The following is a 19,454-nucleotide window of genomic DNA, read 5'->3' as shown; positions in this document are numbered from 1 at the left end:
CCATCAAGTCATTCTGCCAACAGGGCTCTGTCTCTGAGCTCTTGCTTTCGCTGCTTTCTTCTTGGAAAAATTCTGTCAGTCGTCGGCCTGCATATGTAAAATCTGATCCTGTTTCGGCTGTCACTGTATGTGTTCTTGTTGCATGCCCCTTGCCACAATTATTCCATTTTCTTTGCCATGAATTTATTGGAGGGATGTATGATAAAGTGGGACTAAAATTTGAAAAAGAATGAGTAACAAACACAAAATTTTGCCAACCACATTGAATGTACTTTTACCAGCATTCCATGTCCTGTCATTGTATTTGTTATTTGGTTGCTATATCTTACTTGGTTAGTTATTTAAGCTAAGATTCTTAGTTTATAGCTAACCATTTACAGGCATGTAATGACAATTTGTACATGGATTTTTATCATTCAGTTAAATGTGTACATTTAAGTTTTACAACTTTTGAGATCATCATTTTTGCTCAGAAAGTTCTCTTTGCCCATTGTAGCTCCTATGGTTAATTAAATGTCTTTTGAATGACAATGACAAAGACACTTAAGGCCAAGACTCTGTAAATTAGTCAAAATTTTTGTGATTGTTATTATGATTCCACTAATAAAAATTCCATATAACACTCTAAGCTTTGTTTTGATTCCACTAATAAATGCCATATAATATCCTAAATGTTTTGTTATAACAAGTACATTATTTAAGTCCACGTTGCTAGCTGAAAAGATGAAGTAAAAGGGAACAGATGAAGTTGAACCATTCATTAAATGGGAAGCTACTGAGTAGTTATTGACGTTATGAACAGTGACTAAGATATCACTAGGTTGCTGGGGTAATATCCATTTCCAATGACAAACATAATTTGACTTGAAAATATTTTAAGAAACGAAATCTTCTGTTATAAATCTTTGGCCTTAAGATTATAGCCCTTAAAGATTTAAAACCTCTAAACCTTTCAATAAATGGGAATGCTATTTTCTGTTCTTAGTTCTGTTGTCTATTCTTAGTTAAATTTCTAAACAAAAATTTAAGTTAATGATGACAAGGTGCAGAGTACGTCTGTATTTAACATGAATTTTCTGCTGCTTGCTAATCTTTTCCTTATCTGGTTAACAAAATCTAACAGCTAGCTAAGTGCTTTTTCTTTTCATGTCAGCTGTCTTCCTATTCTTTTCACAGTTTTTTATTAAATTGCTGAGGCTTCATAGCATCTGGCTCCAGGTATAATTTCTAACAAAGGCTAAATAAAAGAACATGAGGCTTAGAGTTTTCTGTTTTTATAAGTTACTGTTAGTTGTTGACAACATAGTCAATAAGGAAATAACTCTTGAAAGCACAATCAAGTTTATAGAATGTTTATTGAGTGGAAAACAACTTGATATCTGCCAGATATTATTTATACATATGTAAGAATAATGCCTTGCCTTTTGAACACATCATTTTACCTAGTCCTATATAGTCTAGGTTCAGTTCCAAGCCAAAGGATACATGCGTTTGTAAATTTCCAAATAAAGTATTACAATTTTCCCTCTCTAGGCATTGTTCCAGTTTGTACTGTACTTGCATATGAAGGCCTATTTCTCTATGCAAAACATAGTTTTTCATCTAACTTTTAGAATTTTTTTTCTACACTGATGGGTGAAAAAAGATTTTAGTGTGGCTTTATTTTGTGTTTTTCTTATTAAGATGCAAGTCGAGCCATTTCCTTTTCTGTGAACGATATATTCATGTCTTGTAGACATTTCAGTTTTAAGGTATGAATTGTTATTTTATAATAAAGACAAGAATTTGAGGTAATCACCTATTTGATTTATTGTTCATAATATAAAATTGGTCTAAATTGTTTTTGATACGCTCGTGTACATGAATATCACAAGGGTTTTTCCTTTTTTCTAAAATGAAGTTTGGGAGTAATCAGTCCAAGCCAGAGTTCACAGTGGACCTGAAGGGGGCGACAGTGGAGATGGCTTCAAAGGACAAATCCAGCAAAAAGAATGTATTTGAGGTAATACATTTTTTTTCTAAGTATAATTCACCTTCTTTAAATTTTTTTTAATGTTTATTTTTGAGAGAGATTGAGAGAGAGAACAGGGGAGGAGCAAAGAGACAGGGAGACACAGAATCAGAAGCAGGCTTCAGGCTCCAAGCTGTCAGCACAGAGCCCGACCCGGGACTCGAACCCACAAACTGCGAGATCATGACCTGAGCCGAAGTCGGACACTCAACCGACTGAACCACCCAGGCGCCCCTATAATTCACCTTCTTAACCATAGTAATTGGGTGTTCTTTTTTTTGAGTTCTTTTGAGCTATATTTTAGTGCAACTGATTAAGGCAAAGTTGGTCTTTAAATCAATTTGGTGTCATAATTTAAGGGGAAAAAAGCTGGTATAAAGATCTGGGCTTCACTTGCATAAATTATTGGGTCTCAGACTATATATTACAAGCCTTTGTTCCACAGTCTTGCCTTTCCCTACCAACAATAAAAAGGGTGTGGATTCCTTTACCTACCAAATCTAATATTGAAAAATAAGTTGAAACCTTTCCATTTTGTCATTAAAAATCCCCCACAGTAATATATGATTCTGTATCTGTTATTACTGCTGCATATCAGACCACCTTAGAATTTAGAAGCTTAGGAGAAAAGAACCATTTTTTTAGTTGGGTTTGGCCTTTACTGAGCTGAATGGTTCTTCTGATCTCACATGGGGCCATTCGTGAGGCTTTAGTAGTGGCTTGACTGCGTCTGGGCAGTCTACTCACATGTCTGGTGTTGTGCCAGCTGCTAGACCTCTTTCTCTCCAGGTTCTCTCACTCTTCAGGAGGCTACGCCAGGCTTCTTCATGGGGCCGTGTCAGGGTTCCAAGAGGGTAAGAGTGGAAGATATAAGACTTCCTGAGGCCTAGAGTTAGGAGTCACACATCAGTGGATTCCGTTGGTTAAAGCAAGTCCGAAAGCCAGCCGAGTGTTGAGGGTTGTGGGGAACTAGAACCCACCTGTTGATGGAGGAACAGTAAAGGCACATTGCAGAAGGGTGTGTATTCAGAGATTGGAGGAATTTTTCAGACTGTCTTTGCAAACAGTCTTCCCAATCCCAGCCTTCCTTGAGAGCCTCATGTGTCAGTCCTTTCCTGTCTTGTCCAGGCATTTGCTGTTTTCCAAGTGAGACCTAGGCTTTCCTGCTCCTATGATTTTTACTCTGTCTTAGTATCCATGGCAGTCTCTGCTTATCACATGTTACCTGTCTTTCAAGACCCATGAGAAATGTGACCACAACACTGATGCTTCTTTTTTACTATGCTTTTAAAATAACATTTAATTGAGTGTGCCTTAGTTTACTATCATGTGTAAATTATGCTTCCCACTAGATAATTATTATTTTTTTCAGCAGAGAGACTATTTTTCCTTCTCTTGAAGTAAGAACTTCTGACAGTATCTCATGTGCAGTGAATATTCAGTATTGGTAGACTGGCTTGATGGACTCTGGGAAAGTAGTACAAGAAAGGAAGTCAGTGTTTACTGAATTAACCTTGTAGTTTTAAGAAGTAATTTAGAGTGAAAGTGAATCCATGGTCAAATAAATGCAGGCAATGGTGTATATTGTTATTCTTTCCTTAGAAAATCAGTATACCCTGGAATATCAAAGCCCTGCAATATCTTGAAGGAGAGAATCTTGTTTAACTTTCTTCAATCCAGTATTTCCCAAATTAATATCTTAAATATCATTGAGGAATACCCTTTTGTAAAAACATTACTTTGGTAACTATATTTGAGGCATATGTCTCAGAATGTTGTATGGGAAACAATGCAATATGTTCCTCAAGGAAAAAAATAAACAGTTACTAACCACAAAATAGGAGGAAGGCTTTCTCCCAATACCTCATAATTTTTCTTAGTCAAATGGAAGAAACTTTGAAGCAAAGTGATTACACATAATCTGGCAGTAGCCTTCATGTAGAATAATACATAGTATCCTTACTTGAGTAGTTCATGATTTGACACTTAATTTAGTACTGTTTCTTTCCAAAAGTGATGTAACATTTATTGTCTGTGCCTTCTCTTTATACCAAGACATTATATTTATTTGCCTATTAAATAGGAAATAATGAATATTTCACTCTTTCATATATTTTTTCCTACATTTATTTTTTAACTGGGGAGAGAAAAAAGTTCCTCAGATTTACATAAAAAGATCACAGATTTTATTTCTTTACAAATGAATTTTGTTTTGGGGCACCTGGGTGGCTCAGTCAGTTGAGTGTCTGATTCTTGATTTCAGCTCAGGTCATGATCCTGAGGTTGTAGGATTGGGTCCTGCACCAGGTTCTGCACTGAGCATGGAGGCTGCTTGGGATTCTCTCTCTCTTTCTCTCTTTCTCTCTTTCTCTCTTTCTCTCTTTCTCTCTTTCTCTCTTTCTCTCTCTCTCTCTTTCTCTGTCTCTCTCTCTCTCTCTCCCCCCTCTCTCCCCTCTCTCCCCTCTCTGCCCCTCCCCTACTTGTGCACATGTGTATGTGTTCCCTGTAACATAAAAAACATAAATTAAAATGAATTTTGTTTCAATTCTAATTGAAAACACACAGCTTTGATACTTGAACTTATTTTTTTTTCTGTTTATTTTATTTTTTGTTCTCATTAATTTTATTTTTTTAATTTACATCCAAATTAGTTGGTGTATAGTACAACAATGACTTCAGGAGTAGATTCCTTAATGCCCCTTACCCGTTTAGCCCATCCCCCCTCGCACACCTCCTCCAGTAACCCACTGTTCTCCATATTTATGAGTCTCTTATACTTTGTCCTCCTCCCTGTTTTTTATATTATTTTTGTTTTCCTTCCCTTACGTTCATCTGTTTTGTATCTTAAAGTCCTCATATAAGTGAAGTCATATGGTATTTGTCCTTCTCTGACTAATTTCACTTAGCATAATACCCTCCAGTTCCATCCACGTAGTTGCAAATGGCAAAATTTCATTCTTCTTGATTGCCGAATACTACTCCATTTTGTGTGTGTGTGTGTGTGTGTGTGTGTGTGTGTGTGTGTGTGTGTGTGTATACATATCACATCTTCTTTATCCATTCATCCATCGATGGACATTTGGGCTCTTTCCATACTTTGGCTATTGTCGATAGTACTGCTATCATTGGGGTGCATATATCCCTTCGAAACTTCACACCTGTATCCCTTGGGTAAATGCCTAGTAGTGCAATTGCTGGGTCGTAGGTTGGTTCTATTTTTAGTTTTTTGAGGAACCTCCATACTGTTTTCCAGAGTGGCTGCACCAGCTTGCATTCCCATACTTGAACTTATTTTTTAATGAAAAAGTACACTAGATTTCAGCAAGTTTTATTGCATTTGTGTGATGGAATTTGGGACCCTAAGTTATTAGATTTTTGTTGAGAATTTTTTTGTGAAAAAAAATTTCATGTTTTATAAAATAATTCCTCTGGGATTATTTTATATTAAAGTAAAAAAATACTCTATTGCTATGCAGCATTACTTTAACCTTTTATCACTTAATGTAACGTCTTTTGCTGGTGGTTTTGTAGACTTTAGCTTAAATATATTCATTTATTTGGGGGCTCCTGCCGGCTCAGTTTCTGGAACATGAGACTCTTGATCTTAGGGTTGTGAGTTTGAGTCCCATGTTGGGGGTAGAGATGACTTAAAATCTTAAAAAATAAAATATATACACACACACACACACACACGTGGCTTAGATGAACATCTGACTCTTGATTTCAACTCAGGTCACAATCCCAGGGTTGTGGGGTCAAGCCCTGCATCAGGCTCTGGGCTGAGCATGGAGCCTGCTAGGGATTCTCACTCTCTCTTTAATAATTATGTGTGTGTGTGTGTGTGTGTGTGTGTGCGCGCGTGTGTGCGCACATGTGCATTCATTTATTTGGTTGAAAGCACTAACTGTACTTTTTTTTTTTTCCTTTTCTCTAAAGCTGAAAACCCGTCAAGGAACAGAACTGCTAATTCAGTCTGATAATGACACTGTTATTAATGATTGGTTTAAAGTTCTTAGTAGTACTATCAATAATCAGGTATGTGTTTGACTTAGGTAAATGTTTTTACTTCAGAGCTGTTTTTCTTTTCTGCTTTCTAATTGACTGTTGCATATCTAGTTTCCAACTTATATGTGATAAAACAGGTGGGAAAGGCAGTGGTCAGTTTAGCAATTCCCCAGGGCTCGTGGAGACTTAACATTCTCAATTCTATAATATTTGCTATTAGTGGATGTTAAATAATTTTCAGATTGAAGGATTGGTCCTAAAAGAAATCATTCAAGAAGAGGGACAAACCATTCCTAGTGCATAGTATTTATTCAATGATTGATGAATTGGGAATAGTGCTATTTGGTAGAGGCAGATCCTAGGCAGTTATAAAATGAATAAAGCTATAGTCTCTTCATGAGCACCTTTTCTTTCCTCATGATAGCTCTCTAGCTACCCCTTAGGCGTTCTAGTTCCTCCCCTCACCCCCCTAATCATGGAGGTGTTCAGTACCCTCCCATTCCTGGTAAGTCTCCTCGTGTGTGTGTGTGTGTGTGTGTGTGTGTGTGTGTATCACACACACACACACACACACACACAGCAGATATAGAATATAGAGTATATGTATATATATAACAATAATAACCAAAAAGAACCTCAAATTTGTATCCTGCAGCTGTGTTAGTAAGAGCAGGAAGAAACAAATAGGGATGCTACTTTTTCAGACTATATTCTTACCCACACTGGATGGGGACATGTTCCTGATTAAGGATCATAGGTCAGTGACAAAAAGAAAAGTGAATACTGAAGAAAGTGTGTTATGGTTTTAAACTAAACAAAGACTGAAAAAAAATTGGGAATCACGGGCTTTAGTGAAGACTGAGAAGTCTTTCAGAGACTGTAGGTGAAGCCTCATTATTAATAAGATTTGTGATCTTGGGGCACCTGGTTGGCTCAGTCAGTTAAGCATCCAACTTCAGCTTAGGTCATGATCTCATGGTCTATGAGTTCATGCCCCGTGTTGGGCTCTGTGCTGACAACTCGGAACCTGGATCCTGCTTCGGATTCTGTGTGTACCCCTCTCTTTCTGTACCTCCCCCACTGGTGTGTTCTCTCTCTCTCTCTCTCTCTCTCTCTCTCTCTCTCTCACACACACACACACACACACACACACACACACACACACAAATAAATAACCATTGAAAAAATAAGATTTCTGATCTTACTGAGGTATTCTACCTCTATGGGCATCCATTTTTTTCACTTATAAAATAGGGAGGTTGGATTTGATTGTCTCCCAGTATCCTTTTAAGCTCCAGTGTCTTTATGATGCACTCAGTTCAAAACAACCAGATTTGGAATCTTGAGTATTAACTCTTACTCCTCTTTTTACCTCTTGTAGCCAGTTATTCATTCATATACATACATATATACGTATATATATATATATACATATGTATATATATATATATACGTATATATGTATATATACTTCCTTTGCAGTTTGTAATATTGTATATTTCTGAATCTTGTCTCTTCCTTTCCATTTATTCCTGAAACCTGATCAGGACTTTATATGTTAGATAAGAGTCACTTCCCAGTTTTTCTTATTTCATCTCATCCCCCACCAATATGTTCCTAATAGTATTGCTGTATGAAACTTCCTAATGTTAACTTTATAATCCTCTCCTGCTCAGAAACCTTCTGTGACTCTCATTAAAATTCAACAACCCGAGCCAGTCTGTCTTTTCAAATGTACCTTCTTTCTACTCTACCCAATATGGGCTTTCAGCTCTAGTCACTGTAATCTGTTCCCAATCCCTTGAAAAGCAAGTATGGCTGCATTCATTTAATAAACGTGAGATTGCTTTATGCACTGGGGAGATATAGCAGCATGCAACCACATGCTACACATTTCTGTATGGAGTTTACAGCCAAAGACAGAAGATTACTGAAGACAGATGACTGAATAGTTAATACAGTGGAATGTGGTGAGGTTTATGATGGTAAGGGATATACAACTTACTATGAAAATACCAATTAAGGAGGGGCTAACCTAGTGTAGGGATCCAGGAGAGCCTTGCAGAGAGAAAAAGGGTTTTTTTTTTTTTTCCTTTCCATTTAAGCCTTATAGGATCAGGGGATAAGCCAAGTGAAAAGAGAGTAACATCAACTATGAAATTTAAAATATATACTGTTTACAAAGTGGCAAAAGATACTGTAGAAATATGCACAATAAATGTAGAAAGAAGCACAAGACTCCTGCAGGGAAGATTGTAAAACTTGACTGAGAGACATGGGAGAAAATCTCATTATATGTTCATGGATTGAAAGATTCAGTAATGTGGAGCGCCTAGGTGGCCCATTCGGTTAAGCATCTGACTTTGGCTCAGGTCATGATCTCCTGGTTGAGTTTGAGCCCCGTATTGGGCTCTGTGCTGACAGCTCAGAGCCTGGAGCCTGCTTCGGATTCTGTGTCTGCCTGCTTCGGATTCTGTGTCTTCCCCTGCTCACGTTCTGTCTCTCAAAAATAAATAAATATTAAAAAATATTTTAAAGATTCAATAATGTAGGGGCGCCTGGGTGGCTCAGTCAGTTGAGTGTCTGACTTTGGCTCAGGTCATGATCTCGTGGTCTTTGAGTTCGAGCCCCGCATCGGGCTCTGTGCTGACAGCTCAGAGCCTGGGGCCTGCTTCGATTCTGTATTTCCCCCTCTCTCTGTCCCTCTCCCGCTCATGCTCTGTCTCTCTCTCTCTCTGTCAAAAATAAACGTTTTAGAAAAAATTTAAAAAAATAGATTCAATAATGTAAAGATATGTTCTTCCAAATGATTTATAAATTTATATATTTGAGATTTTTGAACCTCCTTCAAAATCTCATGGGACTTGACAAGCTTGTTCTAAAATTCATACAGGAATATAAATTTGGTAAAAGTAAGACACTCTTGAAGAAGAAAGTGGAAGGACTTGTTCTCTCAGATGTCAAGACTTTATAAAGCTGTATTAATTAATAGAACATGGTATCCATACCAGGCTAGATATGCAGATCTATGGAACAGAATAAAGAACACATACCTTTGGACACTTTATGCTAGATTTAGCACTGTAAATAAGGAAGAATAAGCTTTAAAATAAATGGTACTGGGTCAACTGGATATCTAAGAAGAAATTAGAACCTTTTTTTATGCTCTACACAAAAATAAGTTCTAAGTGGAGTAAAGACATCAGTGTGAAAGGCAAAGCAATGCTTCTAGCTTTGAGAACTCACTTCAGTTTTTTAACCCGTAAAAGTGACTGGTCAGGCTGTACATGAGCCCTGGGATTTCTTTCAATGCCTAAAATCCATGAATTGTGAGTAATTACTAGCTATTGATACAAAGTATAATTTGCAACATTTGTTGGTGTGAAAAATTAATGTGTCCTAGGCTAGTTAGCTTTATCTTGTAGTATTAGCACAGAATGTAGCTTCATCATGTTCTGTCACCACAGATTATAGTCTGACCTTTTAAGTCTTGTTACTATAATTCTTATGCAGTCGATCTACACAAGGGAAGATAGCCTCATCATCAGTATATAAACCCATTGTCATGTGAATTATTAGCATTTTTTCTCTTTTGAAATCAGAATTAATTTCCCCCATCTAGAGGAAAAAGAATACTTTTAAAGAGTTATCAAGTATCTAAATCATATATATCATATACTAAATAGTTCCCTAAAATCATTTAGGAGGATCAGTTACTGATTATAATGAGAATATGCTATCACATCTAAAAATAGTTTCAAAAGTAATATGTGTTTGGGAAATCTGTAATCAATAGACAGTAGAAACTGATGAAGCAATTGAAGAGGAGATACCAGATTCACCAGGAATAGAAAAGCATGATAAAGAGAAGGACCATAAAGACCCTAAGAAACTTCGTGGTAAGTTATTCTTTATATGTTTTGCTAGTAGCCTTCAGATTAACTGAATGATTAGAAAATCATTTCTGCTTTTGTTCTCCCATATTCTGAAGAAGGCTAGGCCTGTTACAGGCATTGTCATGGACATATAACAATGTAAACACATGAAAATTTGATTATTTTAATTCTTTACTACCTATTGTTTGTGCTCTCAACTTTCCTCATATATAGTTCCTTTCAAGAAATTTACTTTTTGGATATTTTTTATGGTAACCAAAAAAGAAATCAGATTGATGGCAATGTAGGACGTTATTCACGTGGTCCCATTCTTAGTGTAGAAGTAATTATGATGAGATTTTGTTAGCTTAAAGTACAAATAATTGTGATGGGTATACATATCTCCAGACTCCTAGTCCAGTAAGGATACTGCAGGATAGGGACTTGTTTATGTTTTATAGACATTTTTTTCTGGTCATTTTACCTTCTAAAACTGATGGAGAGTCAAAGAAGGTATAAGTAGTATCATTTATGAAACACTGAATATAAATTAAAATAACCAGTGTCTTAGCACATATACCAAAGAAGGTATAGTTCATTGTCACTGTTTAGTGATAAAAATGAAATGTTTTGCTTGATTTATCACTTTGAAATTGGGTCTGGGTTAGCTTGATTCTTCACATATTACTCTCAAACTATGTTAAAGTTACAATAACTGAATTTATAACTGATTTTTACATTTGAGATTAATATGTTTTGAGTGCTAGGTGGAAAAACTTTCATCAAGAAGTTCTTATTTTATGAAATGCCTAATATCTGTTTGTCTTAAGCCATGAAAGTGTCCAGCATAGATTCTTCAGAACAGAAAAAAACGAAGAAAAACTTAAAGAAGTTTCTTACACGGCGCCCCACTTTGCAAGCTGTTCGTGAAAAAGGTTATATCAAAGGTAGATAGAAGTGATGTTTTTACTAATGTTGGCCAAAATCAGAAATAAGACATTTTAAAATAAAAACTGAAAAATTTTTGACTAGTAAAAATGTTTTAATTCTTTAGAGTTACCAGGTGCATTGGTTAAAATACATTTGAGTGATTAAAATTGATATTTTAATGCACATGAAGGGTTTAACTAAAACATTGAACAGACCTAAATACCAGACAACCCTGTACCAGAGGAATTACAGGGATGTGATGGATGGATAGGAGACATGACTATAATAAAGATTTTTAGTTTTGAGATGCACAGATCAGAAGAAATTTTGAATAATTGATCCCTAACACAGTAGAAAGAAAAATATTGAACAATTTTATCTTGATTGTTTGCTTTCAGTTTTCATTTCAGGTGATTTTAAAATTCATATAAGGTGTGTTTTCCTAATTAATTTTTATATTTGTTACTTCATTTATAAGCAGTAATAGCAATAATGCACTAACAGGATCTTTTTTTAATAAGAGTATTCTTTAAAATCACATATACTTGTGTATGCCTTTAGTTTTTACAAGCACTTTTAATTTCAATGATTTCTAGTACATGACTCAGTGACATTAATTAGTAAATAAAGATATAGGTAAAGGTAATATATAACACATACATGTCTTTGAAATTTCAAATAAAGACCATCACTGGAACATCTGTTTGCAAAGCATCTAAAATACACAAATGGGTTTCATTAAAAAGATACTTAAAACTAGGTAGAGTTCAGCCAATTAAGGGATTCAAATTAGCAACCTTAAGAGTTATCGGTAAACAGGGACTCTGAGATGATGCATATGAATTTTGTATATTGAGTTTAGAACTTTAAAAAAAGCCTGACAAGTCAATGAAAAGAGACTGCTATTAATTTGTTCACCAGGCTTTTTCATTGAGAAATATAAACTGTTGGTGCTTTATAGTGTTATGCTGCCTTACGGTGATAGGAGATTGTGTTTAGCACTTCGAGTATTTTGTTTTCCTGGATACTTAGCACAAATGTGTCATGTCAGAACCGTGCTTTTTTCTTTTTTTAATGTTTATTTTTGAGAGAGAGAGAGAGACAGAGCATGAGCAGGGGAGGGGCAGAGAGAAAGGGAGACACAGAATCCAAAGCAGGCTGCGGGCTCTGAGCTGTCAGCACAGGGCCCGATGTGGGGCTCGAACCCACAAACCACGAGATCATGACCTGAGCCAAAGTCAGACACTGAACTGACTGAATCACCCAGGCACCCCGTGCCGTGCACCATGCTTGTTTTAATACTTAAAGAAATATTTCAGTATTTACTAAGTGTTAAGTGTTCACCTAGGTGCCATGAATACCTACTGGTGTTCAAGAATTACAAGGTCCCTGCCCTCATGAAACTTACATAAAAATGAGAAATGGACAAGATAACTTCAAATAGTGCTGACTACTCTGAAGAATTTACCATAGTAATAGAATAGAGAGTGATTGTAACTGGGTTGCCTTAGGCTGCTCCTAAGGTTTTTCTAAGTAGATGATACTTTAGCTGAGGGTGAGAGTGAAAAGAAGGAGCCACGTTTGGGAGAGAGGATGGATCTCTGCAAAAGGTGTAGAAAACAAAAAGGCTCTCAGGTAGAAATGAGTCAGGGTGTTTGTGGAGTTTAATAAAAGCAGGACAGTTGAGTTGTTTGAAGTGGCATTGGAAAAGGGCAGGCAGATCACAGAAGGCGTAAGTCACAGTTGACGGTGTCTGGCACGGAAATGTCTTTGATAGCACTGTGAATGGTTATCACCATGTTGCAAACTAAGTTTTAGCAAGGTGGTTTATTTTAAAAAATAAATCTCTTTCAGATCAAGTATTTGGAGCCAATCTTGCTAATCTGTGTCAGAGAGAAAATGGCACAGTGCCAAAATTTGTGAAGTTATGTATTGAACATGTTGAAGCATATGGTAAGAGAATGATTTTTTTTATGTTAAACATACTAACCCATTGTTTTGCCATCAAAATCCCTAGGATTTTTATGATTTTTGAGTGATAGAACAGTTGTAAGATATTAAGAAAAGCATCTTGTTTGCAAAAAACTTACGTGTTTATACTTATTTTAAATTAAGACCTTTTCAGGCACCTGTTGAATGTTCTGCACTTCTAGTTGACTAATGAATGGTATTCTTTGAAGCCATTTGGAGTTGGCATTTGCTTGAGATGAAGAAGGTGATTATGAAACTGAGTTTATTAAGAAGTGGTAGTGTAGAAGGTTGTGTTTACTTATCAAGAGAGTGTTCTTTCTCTTTAAAATAAAAATGAGATCACAGTTTAAAACCGTTAAATCAACTATGAAGTGTCTCAATAGACCAACCTTCTTAATGTCATTTCCTGTTAAATAAGACTTAAACCAATTTATATTTTGGTTAACGTTAACATGTTTATAATACTTATACCTTTATTATATAAATATTATACTTAGAATTTATATTATACAAATATATATTTTTAATAAAATAATATCTTGATGGTAATCACATTAACTTGTATCTGTACCTCATCAAAAACATCTTGTATAGTTAAAACATTTGCATAATTTGTAATTTCTGCCAGTTTCAGATCTTGTCTCTGATTTTTCTTGACAACACGCCTTTATTTGAAGTTATATGAAGAGGCACATTAGATAGTGTGTGCTTTGTTAAATGTGTACAGCCTTATCATTTAATGAACATTTGAATTTTTTAGGCTTAATGGGATGAATTTCAAATGATCCTATTCCATATATAAAATAAGTTAAACTCTGTCAAATTATCAATAGTTTTTATAGAACCTTTACTTTTTAATTGCTAGTTTATATTAAGTTTATTATAAGCACTTAATAGGACAGCCATGTTTGAAAGAGTGCTTTAAGATATACATCCACATTATAAAATGTGCAAAAAAATGGATGGGCTGATTTTACTGGTTTCCTTTACCTGTTGAACTATCCGCAGGTGCAGAAGTTTATCTTAAATTGTTAGTATTTCAAGTTTGATGAGGTGATTTTTTTTTTAAATGATCCACCAGCTTCATGATAAACAAAGTAGAATTGTTGCTGTTTATTAAACATTTCCACCCCCTCTGTCTCTGCCAAGCATCTATAAAAAGCCAGTTAGAGGAAAAGAGCATTTGCCCATTTGATTTTAGGCTAATGTTAATGAAGAACAATTCTGAAACATGCAAGCATCTTTAGAAGAGGCAAACACCTACTTTAAACACAAAAATACTGTAATTTTCTTTTAGGTTTGGATGTTGATGGGATATACAGAGTAAGTGGCAACCTTGCTGTGATCCAGAAACTGAGATTCGCAGTCAATCATGGTAAGATTGTACTCCCTATTGTTATCTGCAAAAACTCTCATAACTGTTAGAATAAGTTTAAAGTAAGTTTAAAAAATTTCCTATTCTGTTTTTCAGATGAGAAGTTGGACTTGAATGACAGTAAATGGGAAGATATTCATGTTATCACTGGAGCACTCAAAATGTTTTTTCGAGAATTACCAGAACCTCTTTTTACATTTAACCATTTTAATGATTTTGTTAATGCAATTAGTAAGTATGTCATTACACTCAGTTTTTTTTTTCTAGATGTTGAAAGTCCTCTGTACTGATTAAGCTACTACATTCTGTTTGATCTTTTAAATTTTTTCAAAGGTTTTACTTCAGAAATTTTAAATGTGACCACCAGATGTCACTGTGTATTACCAAATATCAGGTTCTAAAATATGTCACTGTTTTCAATTTCATGCAAAATCTCCAGTTTTTATCTTTTTTTCAGAACAAGAACCAAGACAGCGAGTCGCTGCTGTTAAGGACCTAATCAGACAGTTGCCAAAGCCAAATCAAGATACAATGCAAATTCTTTTTAGACATCTCAAAAGGTAAGAGGTTTACCACAAAAGAAAGAAAGAAAGAAAGAAAAGAGAGAGAGAGAGAGAAAGAGAGAAAGAAAGAAAGAAAGAGTAATTAGGGAGAAAAAAAAAAAAAAGTAAGACAAATGCATGGTTATGAGATGTGGCGTGGTACCCCCAAGGCCAGGTCAGTGTCACTGAGACGTTGGTTCAGATCCCAGCTGAGCTAATTGCTATCTTTGTAACTTGAAAAAGACCATTCCTTTGGGCCTAGTACCCCATAGGCAAATGGTCTGCTATGAAAGATATTTACTTAAATATTATATGTAAGCATTTATATAATACCTAGCACATAAGTGTCCAGAAATTGTTGAAGTTAGTTAATATGAAGATGAGATTGGTTAAGTGATGAATATTAAATTTAAATTACCCTTAAAGCCATCATAGCTTACTGCTGTAGTTGTTACATATAGTTGTTACTATAGTTATTACAGTACTATATTTATATAGTTACTATAGTACTATATACTGTAGTTACTATAGTTACTGCTTAGCCATTTTAATAACTGATTAAAGTGTTCTGATAGAATACTAGAATACTAAAATAAATTATCCCAACGAAGGAGATTTAAAACACACATAAAATGAGTAAAATGAAAAATTAATCTCTGTACCCTAATGAAATTTTTTTCCCCATCAATCTGGTGGAGTAATTATTGTTACCTGAATTGTAGCTCATACTTGCATCTGTGTCTTAATTTTGTTAGAGTATATACAGTTGTACCTTTCAGCTGTGTTTATCCAAAAGAAACTTTCACATGGTGTTTGGACTGAGTTCTACTTGGTTAAGTAGCTTAGTTTAGGAGAATAAGCATTATTTCTCATTTCTCTTTTTTTAAAATTTTTTTTTGTTTTTGAGAGAGCAAGAGCACGAGTGGGGAGGGGCAGAGAGAGAGAGAGAGAGACAGACACACACAGAGGCAAGCAAGCTCTGTGCACAACCTGAGCTGAAGTTGAACACTCAATAGACTGAACCACCCAGGCGCCCCATTATTTCTCATTTCTAAATGCAAACTGTTTATAATACAATTTGAAGAATTTTTCCTCTCTGCTTACTCTTTTAACAATTTATTTTTTCCTTCTTAGAGTTATAGAAAACGGAGAAAAAAACCGAATGACCTATCAGAGTATAGCAATTGTTTTTGGTCCCACTCTGTTAAAGCCAGAGAAAGAGACTGGTAACATAGCAGTTCATACTGTCTACCAAAATCAGATCGTAGAATTAATTCTTCTGGAAATAAGTTCCATCTTCGGGCGTTGATTCTTACTGAAGACAACCTGTGGAATAGAAGTTGGATTCGAGCAGATTTCAAACCCTTAATATGATGTGTTTAATTTTGGACCAAGCAGTTACTCTTTGATTTTGCACTTTTTGGAGGGATCAGAAGGGAATGGGAGAGTCAAGATGTGTGTTAGGCCCTCATATTTGCTGCTTTGTTGCAAGTTGATATAACTGTGTGTAATTTTGAATTAATTTTATCCTGAATGTGTGCATTTCATACTCTGAATTTCAGTAAAAATCAAAACTTGCAATTCTAACCAGTCGTATACACTGGATAATTTGGTAAGAAAAGTTTGTTTTTTTGTTTTTTTGTTTTTTTCAAACTGGATAATGTAGAATTTCTTCTCGTGATTCGTTAGATTCATCACTTGATAGAACAGTACTCACTATCAGTTATTTTGAAGACGCTCTTGGGCATTCTAAACGAAATGAAGTACATCCTTTTTGAAACCTGTGTTGTTTTTTTTTCAGGGTTTCTGCATGCAGTGGTAGTCTAAGTACTACAAGTCACTATAACCCAGATGTAATCCCTTGTGCAGCCTTGCTGCCTTTAACTGTGTTGCACAGCATCCTTACTGGATGGATGTCTTAGTTGTTTGTTTGGGCAGCACACTAATATTACTTAACACACTGTGATACTGGAGTTTAACTTAGCATAAGTCAGTTCAGGGTATTTTTGGGCTGTCTGTGCTATACTGATTTGTAGCTAAGCATCCTAATTCTGTCTAGTGCCATACTGAGTTCTTGGTATGACCCTGTGGAAACAGACATTAGTTGATGTAAATATAAGCTAAAGACAATGTCCTTTAGCTTATGTATATAATTTTGTTGTATAGTCTCAGAGTACATCCTAACCTGACATTTCTAATCATGATATTGGTAATCTTTTCCGTGAATATTAGGTTTCCTCCAGAAATAGGCTGTTATTTGAGAAACTTAACTGTGTGCACTTTTAGATTTTAATTACATTTACAGGCAAATCACTGTAATGCAAATGGTACTGGAAAAATACTGAATAGACTTGCTAAATGGCAAATGCACTACAAGAGGAACCTTTTAGATAATTTAATATGTACAGAATACATTAGAAAAAATTTATTACAGAATTCTAACTGCAGTATGAATAGTGGAAACCCATATGTAAATTAGATGGATGTCAAATGGAAAATGACATTGCTAAATTTGAGAATTTCTTTTTACATTACTAATGTAGGTTGATTTGTACAATAAAACAGGGTTTGGAAGGTTTTGTTACAGAGAGCATGGTCTGTTAAAGATATTTTAAGATGTATTTTTCTAGATTAACTGATGTATATGAAATGTCTAATCTGAATAAAGAAAACTATAAGAGGTTTAGAGATTTTCCATTGGAAATGTGCATTTTGGTTTTACTTTTTTCTTGTTTTTGCATTTACTGGCATACTCTTATACCTCATTTTTAAAAAATCAATTGAATCCAGTATTTCATGTGGTAAATATGTTTTCCTCATTTTCCACACCTTTTCTGCTCCCTGCCATGCCAATACCTCCTCCACTATCCCCCCCTCCAATTTTTATTTCTTCATCAATATTTAAAAGTGGATACTTTTGTAATTGAGACTCTTTTCTTAGAATTGCATTTGTAATTTACAGATTGCCTTCCTTGGGAACAAATAGTTTTTGTATGATCTGCCTAAAAATCTCTCACCTGAGTTTTGTGGTAAAAATATTGTTTGTTGTTGTGATCTTGTTGGATTGGTAACAAACCAAGCTACTTGATAGCTATGAAAAGCAGATTGTTTTGGGCAGGGAGAAAAAGCCCCCAAATGAGAATGTTTATATTTGCCTAACAATGTCCTGAACAATACAATATGCTTTAGAACTCACCCATATAGTGATTGTATGCCAGCAAAACATTTAGACTCAAATCAGTGATGCTCTTTTTCTTGGTAGCTGTGGACATAACAAAGATTAAAATTGTCCTGTGTTTCTTGTTTCAAAGTACATACGTGTGTATGTGGGGTCTTAAATGTTTTATTAGTCTACAGCTAATTCGTTTATTGTAATATTGTATGTACAGTGAGATAAATGTCTTGTGTTTTCATCCTTTGTGAATTAAAAATTCTCACTTTTTTTTGTAATAGCAAAACCAGTAATATTTTCCTGTCTTGATAACTTGATTTTTAGTAGAAAACATGTTAAAGGCTGAAATAAATTGTCAGTGGAATTTCATTTGCTAATAGACCTTTTCCTTCAAAATGTCATTTTAAAAAGTAGTTGGAAATTGAAAGGAAAAGTATATTCAAATATGAATTAGAAGAAAAATGTTCATTTAAATTTTACAGCAGTAAAACTACCTTTTACTCTGGAAAAATGATGTTGTCTTCGATAGAGGCAAATCTGCAAATACATATATATATATTTTCTTATGGGAGAAGCACCAATGGGATAATTCAGCCAAACTGGGCTGAGGCACATGTATGTGTATATAAATGTGTGTGTGTGTGTGTGCGTGCCATTGCTTACATACAAATGAAAATTTCATTAATAATAATGGCAGATATCTGGAGACCTTTGTGTTATTTTAGTTCTATCCCATGATTCTTTGTAAGCCTGTAATATTAGATGTTAAGATAGCAGTAAGAGGAGAAAGAGTTATTCTGTAATTTTGCCAAGAGATTCTTTTTTAGCTCATGGGAGAGATCCTCTAATTAAATATTTAAAGTAAACATGCAGTTTCCCATGACACTAATTTCTCCAACATATTTAGGCTTTTAAAAGACACAGAGGAGTCTACAACATGTCATTTTAGTAAAGAAGAAAATAAAAATAGTTAAATGGGCATCATGCTGTCAGTGGCCTAATAAAAGTCAAGTGTTCAAAGATTACATCTATATAGAGACCTGAAAATGGGTAGAAAATAAGATTTTGTGGAATTTTCTAGTTTCTCTGAACTCTAGCCATCAGCTCTAATGATCCTCTTTTATAGAAAGCACTCTGTAGTATAAGACTAGAGAAGGTGTTTAATAGGGACTGTAGCCTGTAACAATCCTAGATGCAGGGCATAGTCTTGTTTTTGTTTGTTTTTTTAAACAGTATTTCAGTATAACTACTACAGTTGTGTTAAATGCAACTTTCGTTTTAAACCAGAACCCCCCCCCCCACACACACAAAAAACAAATAGCAAAGGGGGCTGCAAAACAAAATCAAGTCTTACAATAATGGTGTATTAGAATCTGTTGGAAATTCACAGGCTGCAAACCCAGGCCAAGCAGAGTCAGACTTCGTATTCTAGAGAAGGGGGAGGTACAGAATGCCTAATGAGACATTCTATAACTACTAAAGACAAGGGAGTTCTCCTGAAGAATCTCAATTAGTCTTCTCAACTGAAGTTTTGTGGGCCAGTGGTGGCTGTAAATATATTCAGCTGGATTGA

General features: G+C 35.0%; 1 protein-coding gene across 4 annotated transcripts in view; it reads left to right on the top strand.

The window, feature by feature from the left end:
- Window positions 1-18,392, top strand: part of ARHGAP12 (Rho GTPase activating protein 12) — a 121,766-nt gene extending 103,374 nt beyond the window's left edge. For 3 of the 4 annotated variants that reach the window (XM_042945257.1, XM_042945254.1, XM_042945255.1), the window contains 9 exons: window positions 1,901-2,002; window positions 5,948-6,046; window positions 9,813-9,915; window positions 10,722-10,838; window positions 12,676-12,774; window positions 14,090-14,167; window positions 14,264-14,398; window positions 14,625-14,727; window positions 15,844-18,392. In XM_042945257.1, coding sequence (XP_042801191.1) covers window positions 1,901-2,002; window positions 5,948-6,046; window positions 9,813-9,915; window positions 10,722-10,838; window positions 12,676-12,774; window positions 14,090-14,167; window positions 14,264-14,398; window positions 14,625-14,727; window positions 15,844-16,018 — 1,011 coding nt within the window. In that variant the 3' untranslated portion in view covers window positions 16,019-18,392. The remainder of the gene's footprint in view (window positions 1-1,900; window positions 2,003-5,947; window positions 6,047-9,812; window positions 9,916-10,721; window positions 10,839-12,675; window positions 12,775-14,089; window positions 14,168-14,263; window positions 14,399-14,624; window positions 14,728-15,843) is intronic. The other variant, XM_042945256.1, reaches the window with a different exon arrangement.
- Window positions 18,393-19,454: the final 1,062 nt, after the last annotated feature.

Source organism: Panthera leo, chromosome B4, assembly GCF_018350215.1.
Source record: "Panthera leo isolate Ple1 chromosome B4, P.leo_Ple1_pat1.1, whole genome shotgun sequence".
Lineage (NCBI taxonomy): Eukaryota > Metazoa > Chordata > Mammalia > Carnivora > Felidae > Panthera > Panthera leo.
This window is presented reverse-complemented; position numbering and strand designations above follow the sequence as displayed.